This window comes from Ictidomys tridecemlineatus, chromosome 3, assembly GCF_052094955.1.
Source record: "Ictidomys tridecemlineatus isolate mIctTri1 chromosome 3, mIctTri1.hap1, whole genome shotgun sequence".
Lineage (NCBI taxonomy): Eukaryota > Metazoa > Chordata > Mammalia > Rodentia > Sciuridae > Ictidomys > Ictidomys tridecemlineatus.
Window position 1 is genome coordinate 46,615,639 of NC_135479.1, and position 25,414 is coordinate 46,641,052.

Here is a 25,414-nt window from a genome sequence, read left to right on the forward strand (position 1 = left end):
TGGTGGCACAGAGCCCAGGTTCTCTGAGGTTGCTAGGAGTTTGAGCCCTGGAACACCAGGAAAGAGGAGCAATGGCTTGGACTTCCAGAGGCTCCTGCTTCAGCCTGGCTTTGCAACGGTTGTATAACCAGGACCATGTAATCGCATGGCCCCTGGAGGCTGGGAGATGGCCAGCTCTCAGGCTGGTGATCAGAATGCAGCAAACTGGACAGCAGAAATGACCTTGAGTGGTGTGTCTAGTGTCCTGTAAGGGCCACTCATGTGTTCATTCTCTCCTGGAGTCCTTCTGGTTGGAAGTGCGGAAGTGCCACACCAAGGCCAAAAAGCATGTCAACCACCAGTGGAACCTGGCTCCAGACTCCTAGTTCTGTACTCTTGAGCGTGCCTTGGACTGAGCTCTGCCATTACCTGATGAGGTAGGCACCCCAGACACTGAGGACCAGCAACCCCCAGCTGGCACTGAGGCTCACGGAGCTGTTGCAGAGGTCTGTGTTGCAACAGGAAGCTCTGGAGTAACTCAGGCTCTCTTGGAAGCCAGGGCAGGTGTAAGCACATGACTTTATAACAAGCGTTTTCTGTCCTGGGGGACCTGGAAGAGGCAAGATATAGAGCTGTTTATTGAGATCTGTGGAATCCGCTCCTGCCCCTCTCAAAACACTTAGGCCTCCCGGACAGCCTGCCTGATGCTTCCTCCTTGCTCTTCCACCCCTACAGGGAAGCATGGCAGGAGCTGACCAGGGTCAGGGCCCAGCATATGACCACCACCAGGGCTTCTTCTACCTGCTACTCTACTTCCCCTCCCTCTTCCTTTCTGAGTAGCTGGTACCCTTGGGAACAATCTGAATTGTTGTGTTTCCCGTGCAGCGTGTGGAGTGGACAGAATATCCTGTCTGCTCTTCCACTTGGAAGAAAGCAGCAGCGTTGTGCCCATTTTTCAGGGTAGAGACAATCACAGTGTTTAACCTGAACAATTGCCGGCCAATCTCAGTGCCTAGGTTAGAAATGGGGGACTTCCCAGGCTCGCCTTTTTGCTGGAGGCTCCAGGTGCCAGATCCACATCTCATCCCACACCACCCTGACCCCCACCTGCCTGGAAGGCAGATACTCACTGTTCCAGGTCGTCAGGCAGTATCGGGCATCGGCCCTGCAAGACGTAGGCTGGAAGCAATTTCCTGATGCCAAGCACTGGTGACACTTCAGGCCCTGGACTGGAGGAGAGATGGTTCGGTTCAGGGACCCAGGCCTCCCACTCCACAGCTATCGACCCCACAGGTGTGGACCCTGCTTTTTGGAAAGCACCCACCTCCCAAACCCTCCACCTCATTCTGACTCCCCCATCTGCCTGCCCACCCTGGCAGTCAGCCCACTGCTGGTTCTGGGAGCACACCAGAAGTCATAGCACCATGCATTCTCTAGGGCAGGAAACTCAGGCTCTGAGCAAGTCCTGCCCTGTGCCCTGACTCCTTCCTCTGGGCAGCAGAGGGGCATATCATTCTGGGGGCATTTCCACGTACGTCAGCCCAGACTCTCAGGATGGCAGCCAGGGTCCTCAGAGCCCTGGGGACACAGTGCAGGGCACCCACAAGCTTACCTGGCCATGCCAACAGGAACAGAGGCAGCAACCAGAGCAGGTGTCGCATCCCTAGTCCAAACAGGTAGGTAGGTACAGAGCAAATGTCTGGCCTACATGAGGCCAGCTGACTTTTATAAGCCCCCGCCAGATGTGGTGGGTGGGGTGTCAGTCCTAGCTCACTCCTAGCTAATGACATGTGTTGTCACGGGGGTGTGGTTAGATGATGAACACTTCTGGAATTCACCTGACTGGCCCAGGCCTCCGCCAGCCACTGGACCTTACTTCCCCACTTCCCTCTGTGGGCCAGGACAATCATGCTGCTCTGCCTCTTGCTGGGGCCCCTCCCTGGCAGCATAATCTGCTCCACCATAACAAACACTGCAGACAGGGTCAGAACCACAGGGAAGCATCTTCCCCATTCTGGACACTGAAGACTGAGGGCAAGGTGCCTGCAGGGCTGGTTCCTCTGAGGCCTCACCTTGCCATCTTCTCTCTGTGTCCTCCCATGGCTGTCCCTCTATGTATCTATGTCCTGACGTCCTTTTCTCACAAATACACCAGGAGGATTGGATCAGGACCACTTTAGTGACTTCATAGCCTGTGTCACCAATTTAAAGACCTCATCTCCAAACAGTCACACTCTGAGGGACTGGGCAGTCAGGGCCTCAACATATGAATTTGGGGGACACAGTTCAGCCCATGACACAGGGGCTGGTCTTTTTTCATGCGAGGGTGTAGATGTGATGCACAGTCACTGGGTGCTCTGTGGGACCGGTTAGCCACAGCCTCCCCAGAGGGGACATGGTAGGGGCCCAGTGTGACTGACACTGGCCAAGGAGGGGTGAGAGGTGTCACATTGATGTGCCTCACCATGCCTCACCACACCATGGGCTGTAGGGGGACTTATTTTGTGTCCGTACAAGAATGAAGAGGACATAGTGTGTACCTTCTGTCTGAATTTCAAAGGTGCAGAAACACCAGAGGGAAGGATATGACTGGGTATGAGTGTCCCTTAGAAATCAAGGGAGTCAAGTGCTAAGACAGAGCCCTCCTGATGGCGGGGGCATGACTGCATACCCAGGGGGTCTCAGCTCGACACCCACCCCCTGTCCACCACCAGTAGAGACTGGATTCCACAGGCTGTTAGTGGCCCTGAGCCAAGGACTCAGGCCCAGGTGCCTTTGACCTTGGGAGATTCCACAGTTTACCACTACTGGCCAGACCCCTTCCACCCCAGGAGCCCAGATGGCCAGAGGCTGTTTGCTTGCTGCTAATCACAGAGGCAGTCAATTGAGCCCAACCTGCCTCTCCAGAGCCCCTTGAACCCAGGTGTGGGGGTTCTGGGAATGAATTGCACAGCATGGCTGTTTCTCTTCGAGAGTTTGGGAAGCTCTATACACCTGAGTCCAGACCCACACTCTCAAGCCTGGACTGGGGCCCAAGCTGCATTTTGCCTAGTGCCACAGAGACTAGGAGGAAGTGCTCCTCTGGATTGCTATAGGTTCTCTCCTCCCTGCCTTCAGGTCCCCTTCTATTGCCACCATGCCTAGCCAGGACTCCTTGGCCCTGGGCACTGACACCTCACCAAGTACCTCATGGATCCAGAAGCCAAGGTGCCCTGTGGGTCAGACCCTGCCCTACGCCATGTAGCAGGTAAGAGATGGATGGGTCCATGGAACCCAGGTCCTTGGCTCCTCCAACATCGCCGGCAGGGCTATTTCCCCTTGCAAGTGAGAGATAGAAGATGAGTCCAGGAACACATCACCTCCATAACCAGAAGGGAAAATAGGGGTGAGGGGCAGGCACCTGCTGGGGATGCTGGGGGTGGGGAAAGGGTCTCTGGAAGGGTTTTAGTTTCCACCAGCCCTGTGTGGCCTGACAGGGTTCTGGTTCTGACAAAAAATAAAAAATAAATAAATACTCAGTGTGCCATGTGTGGGAATTTGGTCTTTCTTTTAAACTACCAGGATTCCCGATGTGAGTAATGAACCCATTTCATGGAAAAGGAAACTGAGGCCCTAAGGGGGGATATGACCAGCCAGGTCACACCTGGGTGTGAGGATTGCCCTTCACATAGGGGACTGCATCTTCCAGTCTGTGAGGAAACAGATATCCCTGGTGTTGTGGGCTCATATCTGCTCTCTGTATGGGGATAGTCATCACCCTCCTGGGGACCCAGAAGCAATAGGTATGCTGGTGACCGAAGAGACCCCCCCCCTAGCCTGATGGACTGGTCAAGATTTCTGGGAGCAGCTTGGGAACACCCTACATGATTGAGCCTAGACTTGGCCAGCAGCCAGGCTCAGCAGTGACAGGAGGGGGAAGACCTGCTTCCAGCACCATCTAATCTCCCTGATTCCTCCCAGTATCCTAGGAGACAGCTGACCTCACTGCGCTTCCCAGGCAGGGAGTTCCAGCCACCTGTCTGCGTCATGTTATGGGCTAGCGGGAAAGGCCAGGGGTCAGCCAAGAGGAACGGTACATTCCGAGAAGGGAGTCAAGACAATACCGGGACTAGTCACAGGTGACCAGCCCAGAAGTTCTGCTTATCATGTCTGTGTTGTAACTGAGCTTCATCCCCTAGGTAACCTGAACAGTACAGCAGGCAGCTGATAGTTCTGTAGACAGAAAAATGCCCTAGAGACATCCTAGTTCTAACCCTGTGGACCTGTGGCCACATTCCTTCACACGGCAAGGGGATGAAGCTAAGGATCTGGATGTGGGGAGGTGATTCTGGATTGTCCAGGGGCCCTGATGTCATCACAGGGTCTTTGCAGAGGGAAGTAAGAAGCCAGAGGTCAGAGACAGGGATGCGAGGTCAGAAGCAGAAAAGGGACACTCCAGAACAGCCCCTGGAAGTTGGAAGGAGCAAGGGCAGAGCTGTCCCTCTGCCTGTGGGAGGAACCGATCAGCCACACCTTGATTTCAGCCAGAAAGACCCATTGCAAGCTTCTGACCCCCTGAAGTGACAGACCATAGTCATTACTTTTCTTGTTGTTTGTTACACTGGCCACAGGAGACCAGGTTGTTAGGGTCCTGCCTCTGGACCCAGAGAAAGATAACCAGCCTAGAAGTTCTGCAGGGGAGGTTGCTCATGACCCCAGTGACAGGAGCAGGGTCAGATCATGGAGGCAGGGGACTCCTCAAAGGGATCTGACCTCTGTCAATGGAGAGGCCGCTGCTCCCAGAGAGCCCTTCCCATTTCCTGCCCTGGGTGCTCCCCAGCCATCCCTCTCTGGCAGGATTGCAGTCCTGACAGTCGCCCTTTGAGTCACATCTCTCCCATGCAGCCAGTCCCTGGCACTTCCTCCACACAAGAAGTGACAGCTGCCTATTCCACCTGGCCCCTTGGTCTCTGGGATCTAGGTCACTGTGACCTGGAGCACACCAGGGAGGCTTCAGCCAGGAACAGCACTGAGACAAAGTGTGTTGGTTTGTTTTTAACTTTGTTTCTGTGGTAAAACGCACATCCCATCTAATTGACCAGTGACCACTCTTGAGTGTATGGTTAGTGGCATAAACAGCCCATCCTCAGGACCTCCTCATCTTCCCAGACTGAAGCTCCCTCCTATTAACACTAACCCCTCCCTGACCCCCGCCCTAGCACTCATCACCCACTGCCTGTCCCCAAGGCTCCTAGGGACCTCAGAGGAGTGGAATTCCTGGCTGGTCTCACTTGGTGCAGTTTCTTCGTGGTTCTTCCATGTTGTGTTGTGTGTCTGCATTTCCTCCCTTTTCACATGTATTTTCATACATGTACACGTTTATAACTGATCTTCTTGCTGACTGAAGCTTTACTGGTATACACTGTTCTTCTTTGTCCCAAGTAACCTTTTTTGATCTGGTCCATTGTGACTCCTATTAGAATAGCCATCCTTGTTCTCTGCGGGTCACAACTTACTGGATTTTTTTTCTCTTTGCTTTCAACCTGTTTGTGTCTCTAGATCTAAAGTGAGTTTCAGGTGGGAGATGTGGTTCAGTGGTAGATCACTTGCCTGACAGGCACAAGGCCCTGGGTTTGCGCCCCAGCACAGCAAATAAATAAAAATAAATACATAATAAAAATAAAGTGAGTCTCTTGCAGAGAGTATATAATTGGATCAAGGGGGATATATTTTTTCCATTCTGGCAATCTCTGTATTTGGATTGGAGAGTTTAATTCACTTACATTTAAAGTAATTACTGATAAAAAAAGATTTGTTTATGTTAATAGTAACAGTGATTCTTTTATGGTGGTGGTGATAGTGTTAATGGTGGTGATGATGGTGATGGTTGTGGTGATAATGATAGTGATGACAGTAGTGGCGATGGTTCTAAGGGTGTGATGGTATTAAGGAAGGAGATGATAGTAGGGATGATGATGATGATGATGATGCTAATTATGGTGATGATAGTGAAGGTTGGTGGTGGCGGTGATGGGGGTGATGATGGTGGTATGGTGGTGGTGCTGGTAATGGTGATGGTGGTGGTGATGATAGTAAAGGTGGTGTTGGTGATGGCAGTGGTGATGGTGTTGGTGATGGAGGTGGTGATGGTGGTGGTGATGGTAGTGGTAGGGATGGTGGTGGTGGTTATAGTGGTGTTGCTGGTGCTTGTAATGGTAATGGGGTTGGAGGTGGTGGAGGTGGTGATGGAGGTGGTGGATGTGGTGATGGAGGTGGTGAAGGGAGTGGTGGAGGTGGTGATGATGGTGGTGGTGGAGGTGGTGACGATGGTTATAATGGTGTTGCTGGTGCTGGTAATGGTAATGGTGATGGTAATGATAGTGAAGGTAGTGGTGCCTCTGTTATTAATGAAGGTGATGGCAATGGTGATGGGGGCAGTAATGGTGGTGTGATATTAATGGTGGTGGTGATAGTGGAGATGATGGGGATGGTGGAGACAGAGCAATAGTGGTGATTTGCTAACAGCAGTGGTGGTAAAGGCAGTGAAGGAGTGTATCATGGTTTCAGCTGCAGTTGGCATGAGTCAATGCTAGATGGTGGTTAAAGCTCAGTCTTCAGGATCCTTAACACTTGGACTTGAATCCCAGCTCCAACTCTTATTTTCAGCGTGCTCAATACCATGTTAGTCATCTCAGTTTGCCACACTTACTTACTCAGTGTGGTGGTCATGGGACTCACCTAAGGTGACTGGAGAGTAAATGGAATAAGTCTCACAATGAGCTTAGCCCAAGAATGGCATGGATGCCTTCTCCCGAATCATGGGTTTACAAACACCAGCCCAGACACGCAGACCTACTGGCTCTAATGTCTCCAGATTTCCCTTGATTTCTGGCTCCGTTTAGTTCTTGTGACCTTACCATGACCCACCCATTTGTCCCCTAAATACACTTTCTTGGGTTGTGACTGAGCTCAGAGGTAAAGCACTTGACTAGTGCTGCCCCTGACCCACGCAGGCAGCTGAACTTAAGGTCGCTTATGTGAATTCCCAGGGACACCAAATAAAACACAGGCACACACTTTACCTTTAAACAAGCTTCAGGACAGCTTCTCCACTCTTGGCCTCAGGCTCCCCAAATGGGAGAGCAAGAGAAAGTCACGAGAAGCTGGTGAGAGAGAGAGAGAGCATGCTTGGAAGTGGGCTTTTATTGGGGGGACTCTTATTCTTAGAAAGTTCCATCCAAAAAAGGTCCGAAGGGGCAGAGTTACAAGGAACAGGTGAGTATATTTCAACCCAAAGGGTGACACGCCTACATCTGAAGACACGCCCTCAACTTCCTGAACCCAGCAAGGTCCAGGTCAGTACAAAATGTAGTGACTGGCAAAGCCTCCCGCATCAGGAAGGAAGGCGGGAATCCTTCAGAGTGGCTCCCCACAGACCAGAATGTACAGAGCCCCTGGGTTCAGTCCTCAGCACTGAAATGAACAAATTCATAAACTCTCTTCTGCGCCAGCTTAGGGGCATTTATCTGGCACTCTGATAACCTTCTGGGTGGTGTCTGGGGACACACTGCAGTTTGCCACAGGCTCATACACTCTGGCCCCAAAGGCTGTGAGGGTCAGACAGTTTCCACCCACTTTGCTCACCTTTACCCACTCTTTCCAAAGGCTCTTCATGCCCCTCCATGCCTTGCAGATTGACCTCTTAGATGCTGTTCTCGCCCAAAGACTGTCCTTCCCAAACCTGTGTCCTCAGGCCACATGAAGACAGGAAAGCCCACACAAGCCAGACATCTCTGTGCATCCCTCTCTCTATATCTAATTGATCCCAAAGTTCTTCCCACCCAGAATCCCACCTCTACACTGTTGCTGCGGTGTCTGTCACAGAGCAGCTCTTGTCTGCCAGGGTGACCCTCTTGCTTTTGTCTCTGCCACCACCCACTTATTCACTGCAGACACATGCCCTAAGCCATGCTGGCTCAGAGCGTCCCTGTGCCCCAATCCAGTGCACATTCCCTGTGTACTTTAATATTATCAATCTCAGAACAGGATGAGGAGATGGAAACCTAAATCCAGTGTGCCTGGTTCTAATACACTCTGCCACTTACTTGCTGTGTGAACTCGAGTTAGTTATTTAACTTCTCTATGTGTCAGTTGCCTTATGTGTCAAATGGGTCTCAAGACAGCACCTACTTCCTAAGGTTTGGGGGAGTGTGATACACATAGATCCTCTTAAGGTATAACTGCCCTGGTGCTCCCTAGACACGGTCTACAGTTCTAGCATAGTTCACAGCATGCTCACCTCCATGTTGTGTCTGTCTGCTGCAGACTGACCCTCTTGATAGGGGTGGGAGGGTTTTCCTGGGCTTCCTACTATCCAGGCTGTGCAGGCCAGCTGCTCTGCTGTGGCCCAGACACAAGGACTAGAGAACTGTGATGAACACAGGCGCTAGACTGGCCCACCTGAGGATCCAGGACCAGCCCTCTCCAGGGGTGGAGGGAGCGCCTACAGCATGCTACACCATAGCCAGCCAACTGTATACCAAGCAGCATCAGAGTTTCCATGGCAGTGATGGCCGTGTGCAGCCTTGGTCCCCTGAGTCACTCTGACGTTCCAGTGAGTCATGGCTTCTCCATAGCTCCAGAGGCAGGACTCCAGGTCAGCAGCCCACAGGCACGCTCCTTATTTCTCTGGCTCCTGGCTTTTCTCCTACCGCCACTGTGTAAGCACACACCCAGGGACCTTGGACCCTGGCAATGCCATAGAAGACTTAGGACACCTGTGTCTGCCCAGGAAACGTCAGGCAGTGGGCCTATCCACATGACTGGGGGGATCCGCCCTCTCCCTGTGGATGAGGCCTGAGAAGCAGCCACCAGGCGACCAAAGGTCCTGAAGCTACAACTGCACAGCCCACACCACAAATCCTGCCCAAACTGAAGAGTCCCTAAGGTCCCCCACCCAGGCCGTCTGCCCACCCCTCACAGCCCAGCCCCACCACCTGGAGGTAGGAGGACAGCTCAGAGCCTGGGAACACACTGTGGAGCCAACCCATGTCCCCATCCTGGCCACACACCTGCCTCCTGTGTGCTCGATGCCTGTCTTCTCATCTGCAAATTGGAGGGAACAGCAACCCCTGTGAGGCCAGGGAGCCTTGAGGAGCATGGAGTAACGTGTGGAGTGTGGCTGGCTCAGGCCCCGGACATGTGTGCTGGCCTTGCTGTGGTTATTTCCCAGATGCCAAGAGCTGCCCACGTGGGCTCTCCCCGTCTTCACTTCTCCCTCCTCCTGCTCTGGCTCTTCCCTCCTCACCACCTCTCCCTCTCTCTTCCCACTGTCCCTGTTGAACATGGTTCTGCAGCCCCCTCCCAGAGTCCCTCTTGTCTCCCCACCCCGTCTTGCCCCTTCCTATGCCCGCTTGTCCTTCACTGTCCCTCCCAATCTATGTCCTGGGATCATCCCTACCTGGATGTTGCCCAGTCACCTTCTACCAAATAGTTGTGATTTTTCTCTTTTTCCAAGCCTGCTCCTTCTCATCCTCCCAATCAATTAACTATGCACCTGGCATCTGCAGCAGCCTTCTGGTGCCCCAGCCCCACAAGCTGCCACTGGTGGGCTGGTCCAAACCTAGTACCCAGACTCCCATCTGTCCAGCCCTCCATCCCAGCTGCCTTTGCCAAGGCTCCAGCTGCTGCCCCTCTGTCCTGCTGTCCATCCTCCTATCCTCCCAGCCTCCCAGCCTCTGACCTGATCACTGCCCTGCTCTTCTATAGGGACTGTTCCCCCAGGAAGTGCTCCTTCCTCCCACCAGAACTAGCCCCCATAGAAATTCTGATGACCTCTGAGACCTGAGACCTGCTTCACTCCATTTTTGGACGTGTGTGTGTGTGTGTGTGTGTGTGTGTGTATGTGTTGATGGGGATTGACCCCAGAGCCTTCTATATGCAAAGCAAGCCCTCTACCAACTGAGCTGTATCCCCAGCCCTCTGGGATGTTATTCTGAATGCTTTGATGACACCATTGTTTGTATTTCTCTGAAGACAAAGAATACACACAAACAGGGAAACACACAACTCTCCCTCTAAGAGCACCCCATAAACTTTGCACAGGGATACACCCCTGCAACCACTCTCTTGAAGTCTTTGTGCTATCCCTGCCCAGTAACCACTGTTCTGATTTCTCTTGCTCAAGAGAAATCAGAGCAGTGTGCCCTGTCTGATCCTACTTAAGGAATGACACTTCCTTAAGTAGGATCAGACAGGGGACACTGCTCTGAACTCGGCATGGACTTGGGGCTGTGCTTGTCCTCTCTGCTCTGTGCTGCTGAGTGATGTGCTGTTGACGAGTGTGTCACACTGGGTCCATCTTTCTTCTGTTGATAGACAGACTGGGAATGAACACACACAAGTCCCTGGGGATGTTGACTTTCATGCCTCCTGGCCGTGTGGCTGGGAAAGCAAGTGCTGGGCCACAGGGAGGCTGATGTGGATGTGAGAGTCAGCTTTCCATTGCTGTGATACCATGCCTGAGACCTAGGAAGAGGAAGGGTTTATTTTGTCTCACAGTTTTAAAGGTTTCCATCAAGGGTTGCTTTGGGGCCTGTGATGAGCCAGCACATCATGGAGGAGCCTGTGGCAGAGCAATCTTCACAACTCATGTCTGGGATGCAAGAGGAAAAAAAGAAGAAACAGGGTCCCCTCAAGTACATAGCTCAGTGACCTGAATGAAACCTCCCACTAGGCTTCACCTCCTAAGTTCCACCACCTCCCAGGAACACCATCTGGTGACTGGCCTTTAACATGGGGCCTGTGGAGCACTCTGTCCTCCAGGCAGTCCTGCAGGGATTCACTCCTCATGCTGCATGAGACACACCTACACTAAACAATTCTTCATGTTTCTCTGAAACCCAGATCTGACCAGCAATCTGTCTGCCAGGGAAGACCCAGGGACTGCCCTGTCTTCATCCTGTAGGGAAAGCATGAGGACTGACTCTTCAGGGGTCAGTTGGACCTAATAGGCGGGACAGAGGCATCTGGGAAGTGGCCCAAGCCTTTGACTTCTCCTGCTTCATCTGCCATCCCATGGCTGCCCTGGTGGCTGGGACCCTGCTGTCTCAGCAGAGCCTGCCCTGCCACCTGGCGGGGGCTTATCTTCTCCTGGCAGTTGCATGGCCTCCTTTCCTCAGCCACACCATACCCACCCCTGCCAAGGCCACATGATGACTCGAATCCTTGGAAACAGCAGGAAACGGGACAGAGAAGGATTCATACCAGATGGGGTGCTGTTGGGGCTGTTTGTGGGAGGACTCATGACCCCATGTATGTTTTACAAATCCACATGGGCAATCATAGCACTGTAGGTGTTCTGGGAGGGTGTGTAGGGGGACACCAAAAATATCCATCAAGAAAGATGGCATTCCTCTCATAGACAGCACCCTGGTCCAGGAGCCTCAGAATAGGGACCCATCCTGGTCAAGACCCTTCCCTTTAGTAGGTGTCACCCCAGATGCACAGGAGGAAGCTCCCAGGCTGGAAAGGGACCCCATGTTTTATCCTCCTGTGATCTCAACTGGGGCCACCCCTCCCCCATCTCAGACTTTGAAGCTTTGAGCAGTGGAATAAGAGTGGGGAAGGTATGGAGAGTGACCTCTTGTCTCCCCAGAGCCTTTGTCAGAGTCACTGGCCAGAGGCGAGCACGCCCTGGCTTCCTACTTCACCCATCTCTACTGGGTGTGAGCACTGGAGGCTGCAGCTGCAGAATCCCAGTTATTATAAACATGGCCACTGAACACGTCTTGGTTTCAGTGGCTTTTCATCCCTGTGGCCTTTCCAGAAACACATGAGTCTGCTTCTGGGGTCTGTGAGCATGAGCATGAGCAGAGCTGTGGGAGGCTTTCCCAGGATGGCCACAGGGAAGGCAGTAGGGCTTTGAATTTCTCCTCCATGAGGCCACCGGAAGCTACGCTTTTACTGGGCACGGGCCCCATCAGCCAACTGCTATCTTGACACTGGAATTCTGGAGTGGACACTTGGGCCTTGACTTATGTCATTCTCAGGGGTTCCTGGTCTGCCACAGGCTGTCCTGTGGACACAGGGATCACATTTGCCACCAGAGGGAATGGTGGCACCAGTTCTGCTGGCCTTGATCCTGAGGGTCTGGCTCTGCAAAGGCACAGTCACCCTGGAATTGAAATTGAGGAACAAAACACACATGCACATACCATGTGCACACACACCTCCTTACACATTTCACAACCCAAGACATACACGTCACATGCACCCACTCAACACCAAGTACTACAACTCACATGCCAAGAAACACACCATCCTGTCCAAAATGTGCTGTAGAAACAACACACAGCATGCACAGCACCCAACTATCCACACACAAACACAACACACACACGACATGCACACATCACACACATACTTCATACATACCACATACATACACATTATACTACATACCCACACCATACTTTGAATGTTGTTGAAGCCTTTTGTGGCTTATTATATGGTCAGTATATGGAAAGTTCTGTGCACATGTGTCTCTGTGTCCTGTGGCTGTCACTCATGGTACCTGTGCTGTGTGGGATGGCCATGGGGGGCCTTGGGTCCTGGAGGAGGGGCTCATGCTGCCCTGGTTCTCATCCTCCTGGGCCCTGCTGAGACCCTCCTGCCCCAGCTCCCTCTAGTGATTCACCAAGGGATCAGGATCCCAGCTCTTGTTCCGCCTGTCATGCAGGGTACACCTGGTTGCCCACAGGAGAACAGCCATATTGCACAACTCAGCATCTCCATGCCCTAGAGCTATGGGCTCTCTTCTCCCCTCACCCAAAAGGCCTTTCCATCTGCCCACCCAGATGCCAGGGGTTTCCCTCCCACGGATTTTGTCCCATGTCCTTCACATTTCTCCAGTGGGCTGGACTCCAGCTGTTGCCTCAATGCAGAACTGAAGAAGGGGATATTGACCATGGGGAAGGCCTCCAGGGTGGGGCTCAGAGGCCCTCCTCTCTGAACTCTCCTTCCAGCCCTGACTGTGCCCCAGCAACCCACCCCAAAGGCCAGGAGCAGCTTGGGGTAGTCCACGCAGGTGGGGGGATCCATGCCCTTAGGAGGACTTGCAGTAGCAATCTGATACAGAGGAGAGGAGAAGAAAGGTGAGAAGCTCATGGTCAGTGGGATAGAAACCCTTTGGAGTGCCAGCAGGTGAGCAGGCACAGGTGAGGATCTTTGTATTTCTGGGCCCAAGAATCTGGAGTCCTTGCTGACTGCATTGTGTGTGTGTGTGTGGGGGGGTGGTTCCTCCAGCATCAGAAATAAGAGGACACAATATAGCAAGGAAAAATGAATTTAATCACAAATTGGCCAAACTAGAGGAAGAAGCTCATCTGCCTCTGCTCTCCCACAGAAGTACTGCCATCCACAGGAAAGAAGCTGGGAGCATGGTCAGTTCCGTCCAGCCCTGCATTTCTTCCTGGGCCAGGGCTTTGACTAGTCTAAGCTTCCATCCTGGGCATGGGATGGGTGCTTGCAGGGAGCTGGGACCTTGGCAGGAAATGGCAGAGACTGAGAAAAAAGAAATTTGGAACTTTAAAATTTTCTGAGTTTAACTGAGCCCTGTCACAGTCCCCCTGTCTTGTCCATCCTGCAGTCTTGAGGGATGTGGGGCTCGCAGTCATCTGGCGCTTTATTGTGGGGCTGAGATCCCCTCAAGGATACCCAGAGCTGGTGAGGGCAAAGCCAACTGGCAAAGATGCCCACTTGCTCCACCTAGTGGAGAATGTGGGAACCCTGCTCTGAAGCCTAGGCAAGGCCTGTTTTGGGTAGGGTTGGCATGTGGCCATCTTCATTCTGACAATTCCCCCATCCCTGAATAACTTTTTCTGAAGACATCACTGATTGTCCATCAAGTGGCTGGGCCCATGTCACTGGGATGGATTTGTTCTGTACTTTGGTCTGATCTGATCCCTCCTCAGAGGGGAAGCAATAGACTGTTAAGACTCAGTGTCAAAAGATCCTTTTTAAGGCAAATTTGAGCAACAAAACAGGCTTAGAAAGAGTGGTTCCCCATGTAAGTTTTGACCTGGAGTCTTGAAGCACCTGCCTGGGTCCTGCCAGGCTCACCACCAGAGTGGGCTTGCAGTGGAGGAAGGTTCCAGGTCAGCATCTGCCCTCCTGCCTAGCCCCAGACTCCAGGTTCCCTGGCTGCAGTCCACTGTCCAACTTCCCAGGACCCCTTTCCCCTTGTTATGCTTGAATTTGGGACCCCCAAAAGACCACCAGAGACCAGGATCCATGTAAATAGCAAAGAGATGTTTATTGCCAGCTAGCTCAGTCCTCCATGCGAACACACAGCAACTGGTGATGCTGAGAGGCCCCGAGCCCAGGGTTTGCAGCAGTTTTATACATTCTTTGGAGAAGGCAAGGACCCTCACATACATCATAGCATCTCTTAGCAAATCATCACACACGGCGGGAAAATCAAATAACAACTCTAAAACATGATTAGCACATTCACTGGCGGGAACAAGTTGGGAAGGAGTGATTGGTTACTACAAGAGGGGGATTCATTTGAAATGATTGGTTTAAGCCAAGAGGGGTGTTTGTGCTGAACTATATGGATTCCCAACACCATAAACTACTGGGAGGGTCATCTGGCATCCCAGGTATTTCCCTGTCTCATGCTGATTGGTGGCTGCTAGGGGATTTCTTGCCTGATTGAGTCAAGGATACCTGGTTCAGCAGATCTCTCCTGTTATTTGTAGATAAACAACTTAGCAGGGTGGGAATGTGCCTAGGAGTGCTCCATGGATCTTTCCAAGGACAAAGGTCACTCCCCCTTCCTTGGACAGGATTTGCTCTGAGGTAGAGGCTGGTTTTTCACCCTCATGGGGCTCTACTTCTCTCCAGGGCTCTGGGGCTGTCCATCATGAATGTCACTGGGGACATCTGTGAAGATGTGGGGCTCAAAACAGGTGCTCAGACCAATCTTATTCCTCACCCTCCCAATGCTGCATGCATGGAGAACTTTGCTATCTGAGCCCTGAACTTCTCCTCATTCACCTTTGGGGTACCTACACCTGAGTGTGTTCCCCAAACCCAGACCCTTCCTCCAATGGTAGAGCTAAGGGATCCCACATCTCCTCTGCCTCATCCTCCCCCATCAAAAGTGTGGATCCTGCAGTTTTTACTGGGAGACCTTCTATGGTTGGGGGCAGGCTCCCAGAGGCCCCAGTTATGGGGTCAATTAGGCATCACAACAGTGACCAGGTGACCCTGGCTGCTAATTCACACTCAGGGTCTTTGGGAAAACATTCTATCTGCAATTAAATTCTTCCTTTATTGTGTTTCAAAAAAGCACGCATCACTGTGGAAACCTTGGGGAAGGTGGAGAAGGTGAGAGCAGGAGGAAGAGGTGGCCTGCATGGAGACGCACAGGAGAACTTGAGAAACTAATGTGACTCCATTTTTGAGAAACCAGCCTCTACCTCAGAGCAAAGCCTGTCCAAGGAAGGGGGCTTGACCCTTGTCCTTGGAAAAATTCACAGAGCACTCCTAGGCACAGACCCACTCTGCCGAGTTGTTTGTCTACAAATAACAGGAGAGATCTGGGGAGCCAGGTGTCCCTGACTCAGTCAGGCTAGGTGAGGACCCATAGCAATCCCCTACCTACCACCAATCAGCATGAGACAGGGAAAATACCTGGGATGCCAGATGACCCCCCAGTAGTTTATGGTGGTTGATAACGTGTTGGGAAACCATGTAGTTCAGCATGTACACCCCTCGTGGCCTAAACCAATCAGTTCAAAGGAATCCCCCTCTGGTACTAATCAATCACCCTTACCCAACTTGTTCCCACCAGTGAATGTGCTAATCATGTTTTAGAGTTGTTTTATGATTTTCCTGCAGTGTGTGATTTTTTGCTAAGAGATACTATGATGAATGTGAAGTCCCTGCCTTCCCCAAAGAGTGTATAAAACTGCTGCAAACCCTGGCTCAGGGCCTCTCAGTGTCACCAGTTTCCTGTGTGTGTGAAGGACTGAGCTAGCTCGCAATAATGCCTCTTTGCTGCTTACATCTATCCTGGTCTCTGGTGGTCTTTTGGGGGGGTCCCGAACTCGAGCATATCAATATCAGCCCTGGAGCCAGGCCGGCAGCTCTGCAGTTTGTGAGCAGGGAAATTGAAGCCAGCAGAAGCAGCCTAGACTTGCATATTCTGCTGCCCAAACTGACCTGGAAAGTGCTTGGTAGATGCCTCCACTGTACCTCTGACCTCCTCTCCACTCTGCAAGGCTGAGCCAGGCCATCCTTGCTGAGGGCCTGGGACATCTAAAGTATGGATTTTCCAAAGGAGCCAAGGCTGACATTGCATCTGGGTTATGGCATATATTTTTATTTACATTTCATTACAACCACTTCTTCCCCACAGGGCCAGAAGTACCTCTCAGGTCACTGTCATTCCTCAAATGCACATTAAACAATTCTACAGAGACATAACCGAAGAATAGGAAATAAAATTTCCTTCTGAATGGATTCAGTTATTTTGGTTTTCGTCCTTGGTTACCTTTACTATTTAACTTATTTAGTCCCTTAAAAAGCTTTGTTTCTTCCTCTGTAATTCAGGTTCTATGAATTTCAGGTGATTCCCCTTCATCCTGCTTATTTGAGTAAAAATTTGAGTCAGGTCTCTTGGTTTTGATAACTGGGAATCAATTTTGAGGCTTCCATGTCTGGCAACAGAAACATTCAGCTCTCCTGAATAAGCAACACAGAACAGAAGCATAAGGATCTCCTACCACAGCCACTACCAACTTAATGTCCAGAAGTCAAGGGGAACAAAAGTAATAGTTAATCTTCACCACAGGGTAGACATTAGCCTAAATGCTTTGAATACTTTTCTCATTTAAAGTTTTTAGCAGCCATATGGGGTGAGTATTCTTATGCCAATTTTATAAAATGAAGAATGCTGTTTTGAGAGTTGAACTTCTTGTTCAAGGTTAGTGAAGGAGAAAGACAAGATTTAAACCTAGCTTCTGGCTACCTGGGTCGAACTTTTCCCACTAAATCATTTTAGCTCTCAGGAAGGAAGAACATCTATTATATAAAATCAAATACAAAATCCGTTATTTGTGTTTTTGCTTGTTTGCTATTTTTTAGAATTTTTTCTTTAGTTAAAGACACTGGAAGCCTGAATTTTTAATCTCAACAGTGAAAGGGTAAAGTTTCTAAGCTGGAAAGCTTGAATGTAAAAGATTAGGTATTATTAAGTTCCTCTGTTACACCCAGAACCTGAAATTCCTGAGATAGTTAAAACAACAATGCCCTACTGGCCATTTAGCCTAGGGCCCTGTGAAGTTCGTCACAGGGCCCGAACCAATGAGTTTGAATGTGTAACCAGCTTAGGAATGACCAATCACCCCTGCCCAACCTGTTCCCGCCAATGAATGTGCCAATCACGTCTCAGAGTTGTTGTTCAATTTTCCCGCGCCTTGTGATGATTTGTTCTGATGTATGCAAAGCCCACCGCCCTCTCCAGAAAGTGTACTTAAGCTCTGCTTGACCTCAGCTCGGGGTTCTGGGCTGCTCTCCCTTCTTGAGTGAGCACGGAGCCCCAGCGCGCTGGAATGGATCCCCAATAAATCCCCTTTTGCCAATTGCATGAAGTAAGTCTCTTGTGTGGTCTCTCCCTCCGACGCTCCGCCGGACCCCTCTTACAACAGATTCCTGAATGTTAAAATAATTAGCTTTATGAAGTATATGACAAATGATTGGGTGTGTGTTGGGTAATCCCAATCAAATGGTGACAAGGGCAGGACTAAAGGAAGACAATGTCTTTACCACTGAAAATGACAATATTTTGAGCTTCCTAAATCCGTATAATTTTGATATTTCAACCATACCATTTAAAACTCTGACATTCACTTGTTTTTTTTTTTTTTATCAAATAGCTTATGAATTGGTGGCTTTTGGAATAAAACTTATAATTTTATAAGCAAAAGCATCTACAAGGTCTTATCATTTTGTTTATATTTGTATTTTACTTGTTTCTTCTTTTCTCCTGCCTATCACCACCACCTCTGTATCTGGGTACAGCCTCTCCCACCCAGCCCCCCAGCCCAGCTGTGGAAGAGAGCCCATTTCTCTTGGACCTTCCTTTCTGACCCTGTTCTTGTCGTTTCACACCTATAAATGACTTATGTAAACTTATAAATTAATAACATTGACTTTTCCTTAATATAATGAAACATCTGAATTAAAAAGTCATTCCTGGAATCTTCAAGAATAAGTTTGCATCCAGTGTTAGAACTTGTGTTTTGAAGTAAAAAATGATGTCATAGGAATCTTCACTACTTTTTAGACCAAATAAATGATTTATTTCTTGAGCCCTTTTCACTTCATATGGCAAATCCTCTGATATCTCTTTGCTATTCTTAGCAGAAAGAAAAAGATTAATAACATTCTTATGCTGGAATTCAGGACCCCCAAAAGACCACCAGAGACCCAGATCAATGTAAACAGCAAAGAGGTGTTTATTGCGAGCTAGCTCAGTCCTCCAAGCACATACACAGCAACTGGTGACACTGAGAGGCTAGAGCCCAGGGTTTGCAGAAGTTTTATACATTCTTTGGGGAAGGCGAGGACTTCACATACATCATAGCATCTCTTAGCAAATCATCACACACCTCGGGAAACTCATAAAACAACTCTAAAACATGGTTAGCACATTCACTGGCAGCAAAAAGTTAGGTAGGGATGATTGGTTACTACGAGACGGGGATTCGTTTGAACTGATTGGTTTAAGCCAAGAGGGGTGTACATGCTGAACTACATGGTTTCCCAACAAGTTATCAACCACCATAAACTACTGGGAAGGTCATCTGGCATCCCAGGTATTTCCCTGTCTCATGCTGATTGGTGGCTTCTAGGGGGTTGCTATGGTCAGTCACCTAGCCTGACTGAGTCAAGGACACCTGGATTAGCAGATCTCTCCTGTTATTTGTAGATAAACAACTTAGCAGGGTGGGAATGTGCCTAGCAGTGCTCTGTGGGTCTTTCCAAGGACAGAAGTCATGTCCCTTCCTTGGACAGGCTTTGCTCTGAGGTAGAGGCTGGATTTTCAACATCTGGCTAAGATAACATAAATAGTCAATAAGAATACAGCATACAAAGAACCAGTTCCCAAATCTTTAATAGGAAAAATCTGTCAGGGGAGTGAAAACATCTAAAACTTTTATACATGAAAAATCTTTTTTTCTCCATTTGATTCCACATAACTGATATTGCATTGGTATTCTTGCAAAATAATATGTTCATTTATGTGGCTAGTCACAGGTAGGACATTTCAAGCAGAATTTACCATTTCATTTCAACCTTGAACAAACTTTTCCATTAATCTTTTTATAATTTCTTTGAAGTCATGGTGCACTTGTTATTTATTATGGAGATAAATCATTAAATGCATCTCCCCTCCCCTCCCCAGTCTTCACCCTGGGTAATTCAAGTTCTCAAAACATAGTCAAAAATAGGTGCTCATTGCTGCCCCTGGCCCATGGGGACAGCCAAACTCCAGGTCACTCGTGTGAATTTCCAGGGACACCAAATAAAACACAGACACACACTTTACCTTTAATCAAGCTTCAGGATGGCTCTTCTGCTCTCAGCCTCAAGCTCCCCAAATGGGAGAGTGAGGGATAGTCTCCAGAGGCTGGTGGGAGAGAGAGCAAGCACATTTGGAAGTGGGCTTTTATTGGGAGGACACTCATTCTTAGAAAGTTCCATCCAAAAAAGGTCAGAAAGGGCGGAGTTACAAGGGACATGTGAGTGTCATTCTACCCAAGGGCTGTAGGGCAACACTTAAGGATACAGACTCAAACTTCTAGAGCCTCATGGGAACTTAGCTGGTTCCCATGAGTTCCTCCAAAAATAGTAATCTTTTTTATAGGTTCTTCAGTAATGTAATGAGAGGTCATTTTACCAATAGTTTTATCTGATTTCTGCAATTCAGAAGAGATCAAAGGAAGCTTAAGAAAGGAAGCTTTAAGAAAAGTTTAGAAATTTAAATTTAAAAGAGAATTTAACCAAAGTACAAAGTACAGAGTTCCCTTGAGTGGAGAACTTTAAACATTTTCTGTTACAAGTTCTGATCCCTTTATTATTATGTGGACACTCCCCTCTGTAGCCCTGTCCTTTACCATATTTGGATTAAAATATGCAAAGATCAACCAGAGATACAGTTGTTGACTTCTAATTCCCTCAGATGGTTAGTAGATCTAAGCACAATAATAAATTGACATCTCCTACCAGTACAAAAAGTCAGTTTCCCCTTCAGCTAGAATGCCATCCAACAGGGCTTTCATGATAATTTGTAATAATAAAAATAGTTTGTAAAGTTCTAATCCTCCAAATTAAAAGAAATATAAGTGGCTCATTCGATATTTATTTCCACTGGCATTAAAAAAACATTTCTGAAGTGAATCCAGGCCCTTTTCATGATCTGAGGGCATTGAGTCTCATATTCAGAAACAGTCAAAGGCAGATACTCAGAGCCTCTTCTTGAGCCAGCACCCTTTCTTTTGGATTGAGTTTACACAGTAGGAGACACAGGGACCCAATAGGTGATCACTGGGTCTTGAAAAGTTACTTTGAAACATCCTTTAGTTTCTTTCTGATGATGTTATTGGTTATTCTCTGTCAATTTCCTTAGAAATCTTGCCAAAATACCAAAGAAAAAACAACTGTTAGTAATTTTTCAAATTCTTCTAATGCCCCAAAATGTCTTGGAACATACTATATATATGAATATATTAAGACATGGCCTTATTTACTTTCAGAAGTCCTCTTCACTGCAATGCATTGTGTAAAAGGGGGTCTTATTAGAGGAAATTACCCAGAATACCAAGATGATTACATGCCTTTGGAGAGATGACTCTGAGCCAAATCTGATTTGATTTCATGCTCAATCACCTAGAATGTCAAATATGTTTAGTATGAAAATTCTCTGTATTAGTAATACCAAGCTGTTTCATAGGAGTACAAGAATAATTCATTAAAATTGCAGAGTACTTAAATTTATGATATTCTTCCACATACATTAGTTCAATTTGTTCATATATCCACTTTTTAAGATAGGACAGGGTAGGTATTGACATCCCCATTGCCCGGATATAACAAAGGTTAAACCACCCGAATAAGTTTCCACAGCTACATCAGAGAAAACTAGGCCTGGGGCCTATGTGTTTGACTTAAGTCCAGTGTTTTTTCACAGGGCAACAGGGTGCCTCTTTGTTATTTTTGGTTTCCTCTGAAGTTCTACTTTTTTCTTTCATAATTCACATGAACAAGCACTACAGTGTGCTCAGGAAACAAACAAGCTTACTAATAAGATAGAAGATAGAAATGTGAAATATGAATGCTTCATGATATTTAATAAACCAATTTCCATGTTTTTCCTTTAAGAAACCATAATGCAGAGATTATGTAAAATAAGGAAATACAAATTTACAAGTTAAAATTAGTGTTCTAAGACAAATCCCTGCAGCCTTTGATTTTCTGCACACATGAGTGTACACTAAACACCTCATTGTAGAGATGATGAAAACACACATAAATGTAAAGAGATAACAACTGTAATCCTACTTTGGTTTCAAGAGCAGTAACTATGGTAAATTATTAACACTGCTATGTTTTGTTTTTCTTTCCTTGCTGATTTGTAGTTTGTTCTGTCCTTTGCACTAGTCCCTCTGGAAATGCTACTTTAGTTATTTCCTTTAGCTGGCACAAATGTCTTGCATTTTGAGGCTTGTTTTATGGAATTTTAACAGATCAGCATTTTGAAGCACACTTCACATTCATAAAGTTTCTGTTACATGTCCAAGTGAATAACTTATTGAAAGTTAATGAACTGCTGTAATTCTTCCTTATACTTACCTTGTTTATTGTGTACAGTTTGTCTTCTGTGGAAAGCTTTATTAGAAAAAAAGAGAGCATTTCCTTAGAACTAGAGCAAAAGAAGCTTTTTAGACACTTATACCAACTTAACCTCCAAAATATTTTTAACTCTCTGTGTCCCAAATCATACTTGAGTTTGGATCCTTGCAAAAACTATGCAGTTTTATTAATTCTTTTTTGAGAGTTTAGGCAACTAAGAGTTTAAGGTGAAACCTTTTCTAGTTGTCACTATCTCCCTATTAAGTTGAATATTTAATGTCTTGAAGTAGGTGTATCATGACTTCCAGCACTACAAATGTTGTGTGCCAATGGAGGTGACTGATTTGTTCACAAAATAATGTAGATTAAAACAAAAGGACAGCAAATTTTTACTTCCTGGTTATGCCAATCTGATAGATCATGTTAGAAATTTTGTAGGAGACAAATTTAAGTGGGTTTGTTTCCTAATTGGTATAATTGGGAGTTAAGGAAGGTTTTCTGTTCCATATTATGAAGTGTCTCATACATAACATGGCTGTCCAAGAGTCATGCCATCAAACTACTCTCACTACTTTAGTGTTTTCCTATTGCTATCACCCATTCTGATTAACTTTTCAATTGGAAATAAATGAATAACTAGAAAGATATATAGAACAGATAAGTTTAGAAACTTCTAGAAAAAGCTGTGCATGGTAGTGCACACCTATAATCCCAGCGCTTTTGGAGGCTGAGGCAGGAGAATCGCCAGTTCAAAGCCTACCTCAGCAATTTAGTGAGGCCCTAAGCTATTCAGTGAGACCTCTGTTTCAAAAGAGGGCTAGGGATATGGTTCAGGGGTTAAGTGCCGCTGAGTTCAACCCCTGGTACCAAAACAAAGAAACAAACGAAACCCCAAACCCAAAATTGTTAGCAAAGTTTCCATATTGCTCATGCATAAATTCCTTACAGGTTCCTCCTGGTCTTAATGTTGTTATTTTAATGAGAAATTTTTTTGATGGAGTGGGTGTTATACATATGTGTGTGTATGTATGTATATATCAGGTCAAAATCAGCGTCCTTGATGTTTATGTTTTGGGGAAGTCTCCTAACTGTAACTATAATGAGTAACAAGTCTTTTCAACATTTTGATGTTTGAAAACTTTCCAAATTAAAAGATGAACCTCTTCCTTCAAAACTTATTCTTTACCCTGGCATACAAGGCCTACTATTACTTGGTGTCAATCTATCTCTAATCTTATCTCCAAACATTCTTATTTGACCTAATTTTCCAAGAAACTAGGAAAGTTTTTCACTGTCCTATAGTCTTAGACTTTTATTAACAACCCATTATGAGCACTCATTTCAATTCTGCCAATCTTGATATCATGTAGATGACAAATGGACACACGCACACACATATGGACAGACAAACACAACACACAGTGTGCACACATACAAGAGTAAAGGCCTTGTAGCATTTCAGAGGTGAATCTCCATTGCAATGTTACAGATGTTTTAAAAACTCCAAAGTTGAATAAAAAATAAAAAACAGAACAGATCAGAAAAACATTAACCTAGGACCAAAATCATGAGCTCAAAAAAAATATGGAATTTAAGAAAAAAACAAGAGTCCTAGAAAAAATGACCAACTGATAATTAGTAAAATACCATACAATTTACTTTTTGGTTTAGTATAATATGAGGCTTCTTCCATTTACCGTTCAGTGTAAGTCCTGACACAGGTCTGGAAGGAGCTGGGGAAAACTGCTGTTCCCTAACCCTGCTCCCAAACTTGCCTGTGTTCCTCAGGTAGGAGAGTGTTGGGTAGGATCATGGGAGGCTGAATCATATTATTGGGTTAGGTATTGGAATTCCTTAATGTACCCCAAAGGATTGGAGGTGAAGAATCCTAGCCTCCTTTCATTTGGAAGATGTCACTAAGGGAGAAAGGGACATGTGTACCCACACAACTCCCTCCAACCTTGCTACATCACAAAAGGAAAGCAGAGGTGCGGGTTGGGTAGAAGGGGCCATGTGAGAGAGAAAGAGAGTCGCAGGTGGACTGAAAGTAGGTGAGGGAGGTCCCAGAAGAGTTGAAGCAGAAGGTGGAGAATGGTAGAGAGAGGGTTCATCAGCGGGGTTGAAGTCTGGGGCTTCGGGTGGGTCCTGAGGTCAAGAAGAGAGGGTTTAAGAGCCAGCAGAACTAGGACTGGGCAACAGGAAGAACACAGGGACAATATGGAAGGATGGACAGAAGGATAGAGGGATCACTTTCCCAAATACTCACAATAGTTGAAAATATCCCTGATAATTTTGGGATCTGGAGTGCCATTAAGCAGCCATTTAGAGTCATTATCCAAGGGATATTGAGGCCAGATCTGATTGCACAAGCTGATAAGCTTTGGGGATTTAGGTCCAGGGTGAGAGAGAGAGAAACCCAAGTTAGCCAGGAGGCAGCCTAAGGGGCTTTGGGAGGGAATGGACAAGGAGCCACCTATGGTGAGATGTAGGAGATGAGTTTGGAGGTGGCGTGTCCCCCAGTCTCTAATATCACTTAGTTGAGAGGACGGTTATGCTCAGGTGTCATCACCACCACTGCGTAAGCATCTGGGCAGGAGCCCGTAGAGGCCCTTGGGTGCCCAGCCAGGACCACATAGTAGGGGCAGAAGCTCATAGAGATTAATCCAAGGCTGAGAGGAACATCTCCCAATCATGCTTGGTGTTTTTTCTCAAAACCCAAGACTAAGATAAAAAACCACCTATAGACCCAGTCGACTATAGGGTGCTCCCAACTACACAGTAACCCTGGGAGTGCCAGACAATCAGCGGTCACTTCCCAGGACCCATAGGTTTTTTAATTCCACAGGAGATAGGGGTCTTACCTGAAATGTCCAGTGGTAGAGAGGACGTTCAGCAGAATGCAGGGATGGGTGCCACAATGGAATATGGATCTCTGCCTGATCTCTGTCCTTCATTTCTCACTCACCCATCTTAGCATTCTTCCTTTCCTTCCTTTTTGGTGCCAAAACCCAGGATTGGTTTCCCCAGTGTGCCCGCTCCCCTCTTTGAGAGTCACTGAGCATTCCCAGGCCCCAATCCAGATTCTGGAAAATGCCCAGAAGCTGCAAGTGCATTTAGGTCATTTGGAAGTTGAATTCTTGTCATGTTTTTACTTTGCTTAACTTATCTTTCTCCCCTTTAGTTCTTCCTTATGGTAATTTGAAGTTGATAAATCTACTAGTATTTGCAGGAGAGCATAAACAATTAAAAATATTTAAATTCTGCATCAGTTCAAAGAACTCAGTATCATCTGTCTCTCGCCTTTGGTGGGAAGGTGATGAGCAGCTACTTAGCTATATGTGCACAAGCATGATGGTCCTGAGTCTCCTGGGATAGTTAGTTAAATCTTGAAGTTCCTTAGGAAATGGAAAGTCATCAGCTCCTGGTGTTCCATTCAACAGTGAGCACAGGGTGCTCAGTGAACATGCATTAGGTTAGTGAGTGTCCCCTCCAGACCTCAAAGCTGAATTGTCTGTTCTTCTCTCTGCTCCAG

The 25,414-nt window shown here is 47.5% G+C and overlaps 1 protein-coding gene across 1 annotated transcript; it reads right to left on the reverse strand.

The window, feature by feature from the left end:
* Positions 1-212: 212 nt before the first annotated feature.
* LOC101960277 (lymphocyte antigen 6D) lies at positions 213-1,640 on the reverse strand. Its single transcript, XM_013366269.3, has 3 exons — positions 1,592-1,640; positions 1,110-1,208; positions 213-589 (listed from the first exon to the last, which is right to left on the reverse strand). The coding sequence occupies exons 1-3, from the start codon at positions 1,638-1,640 to the stop codon at positions 405-407; spliced, it is 333 nt and encodes a 110-aa protein (XP_013221723.3). The 3' UTR covers positions 213-404.
* Between the last annotated feature and the right edge of the window lie 23,774 nt (positions 1,641-25,414).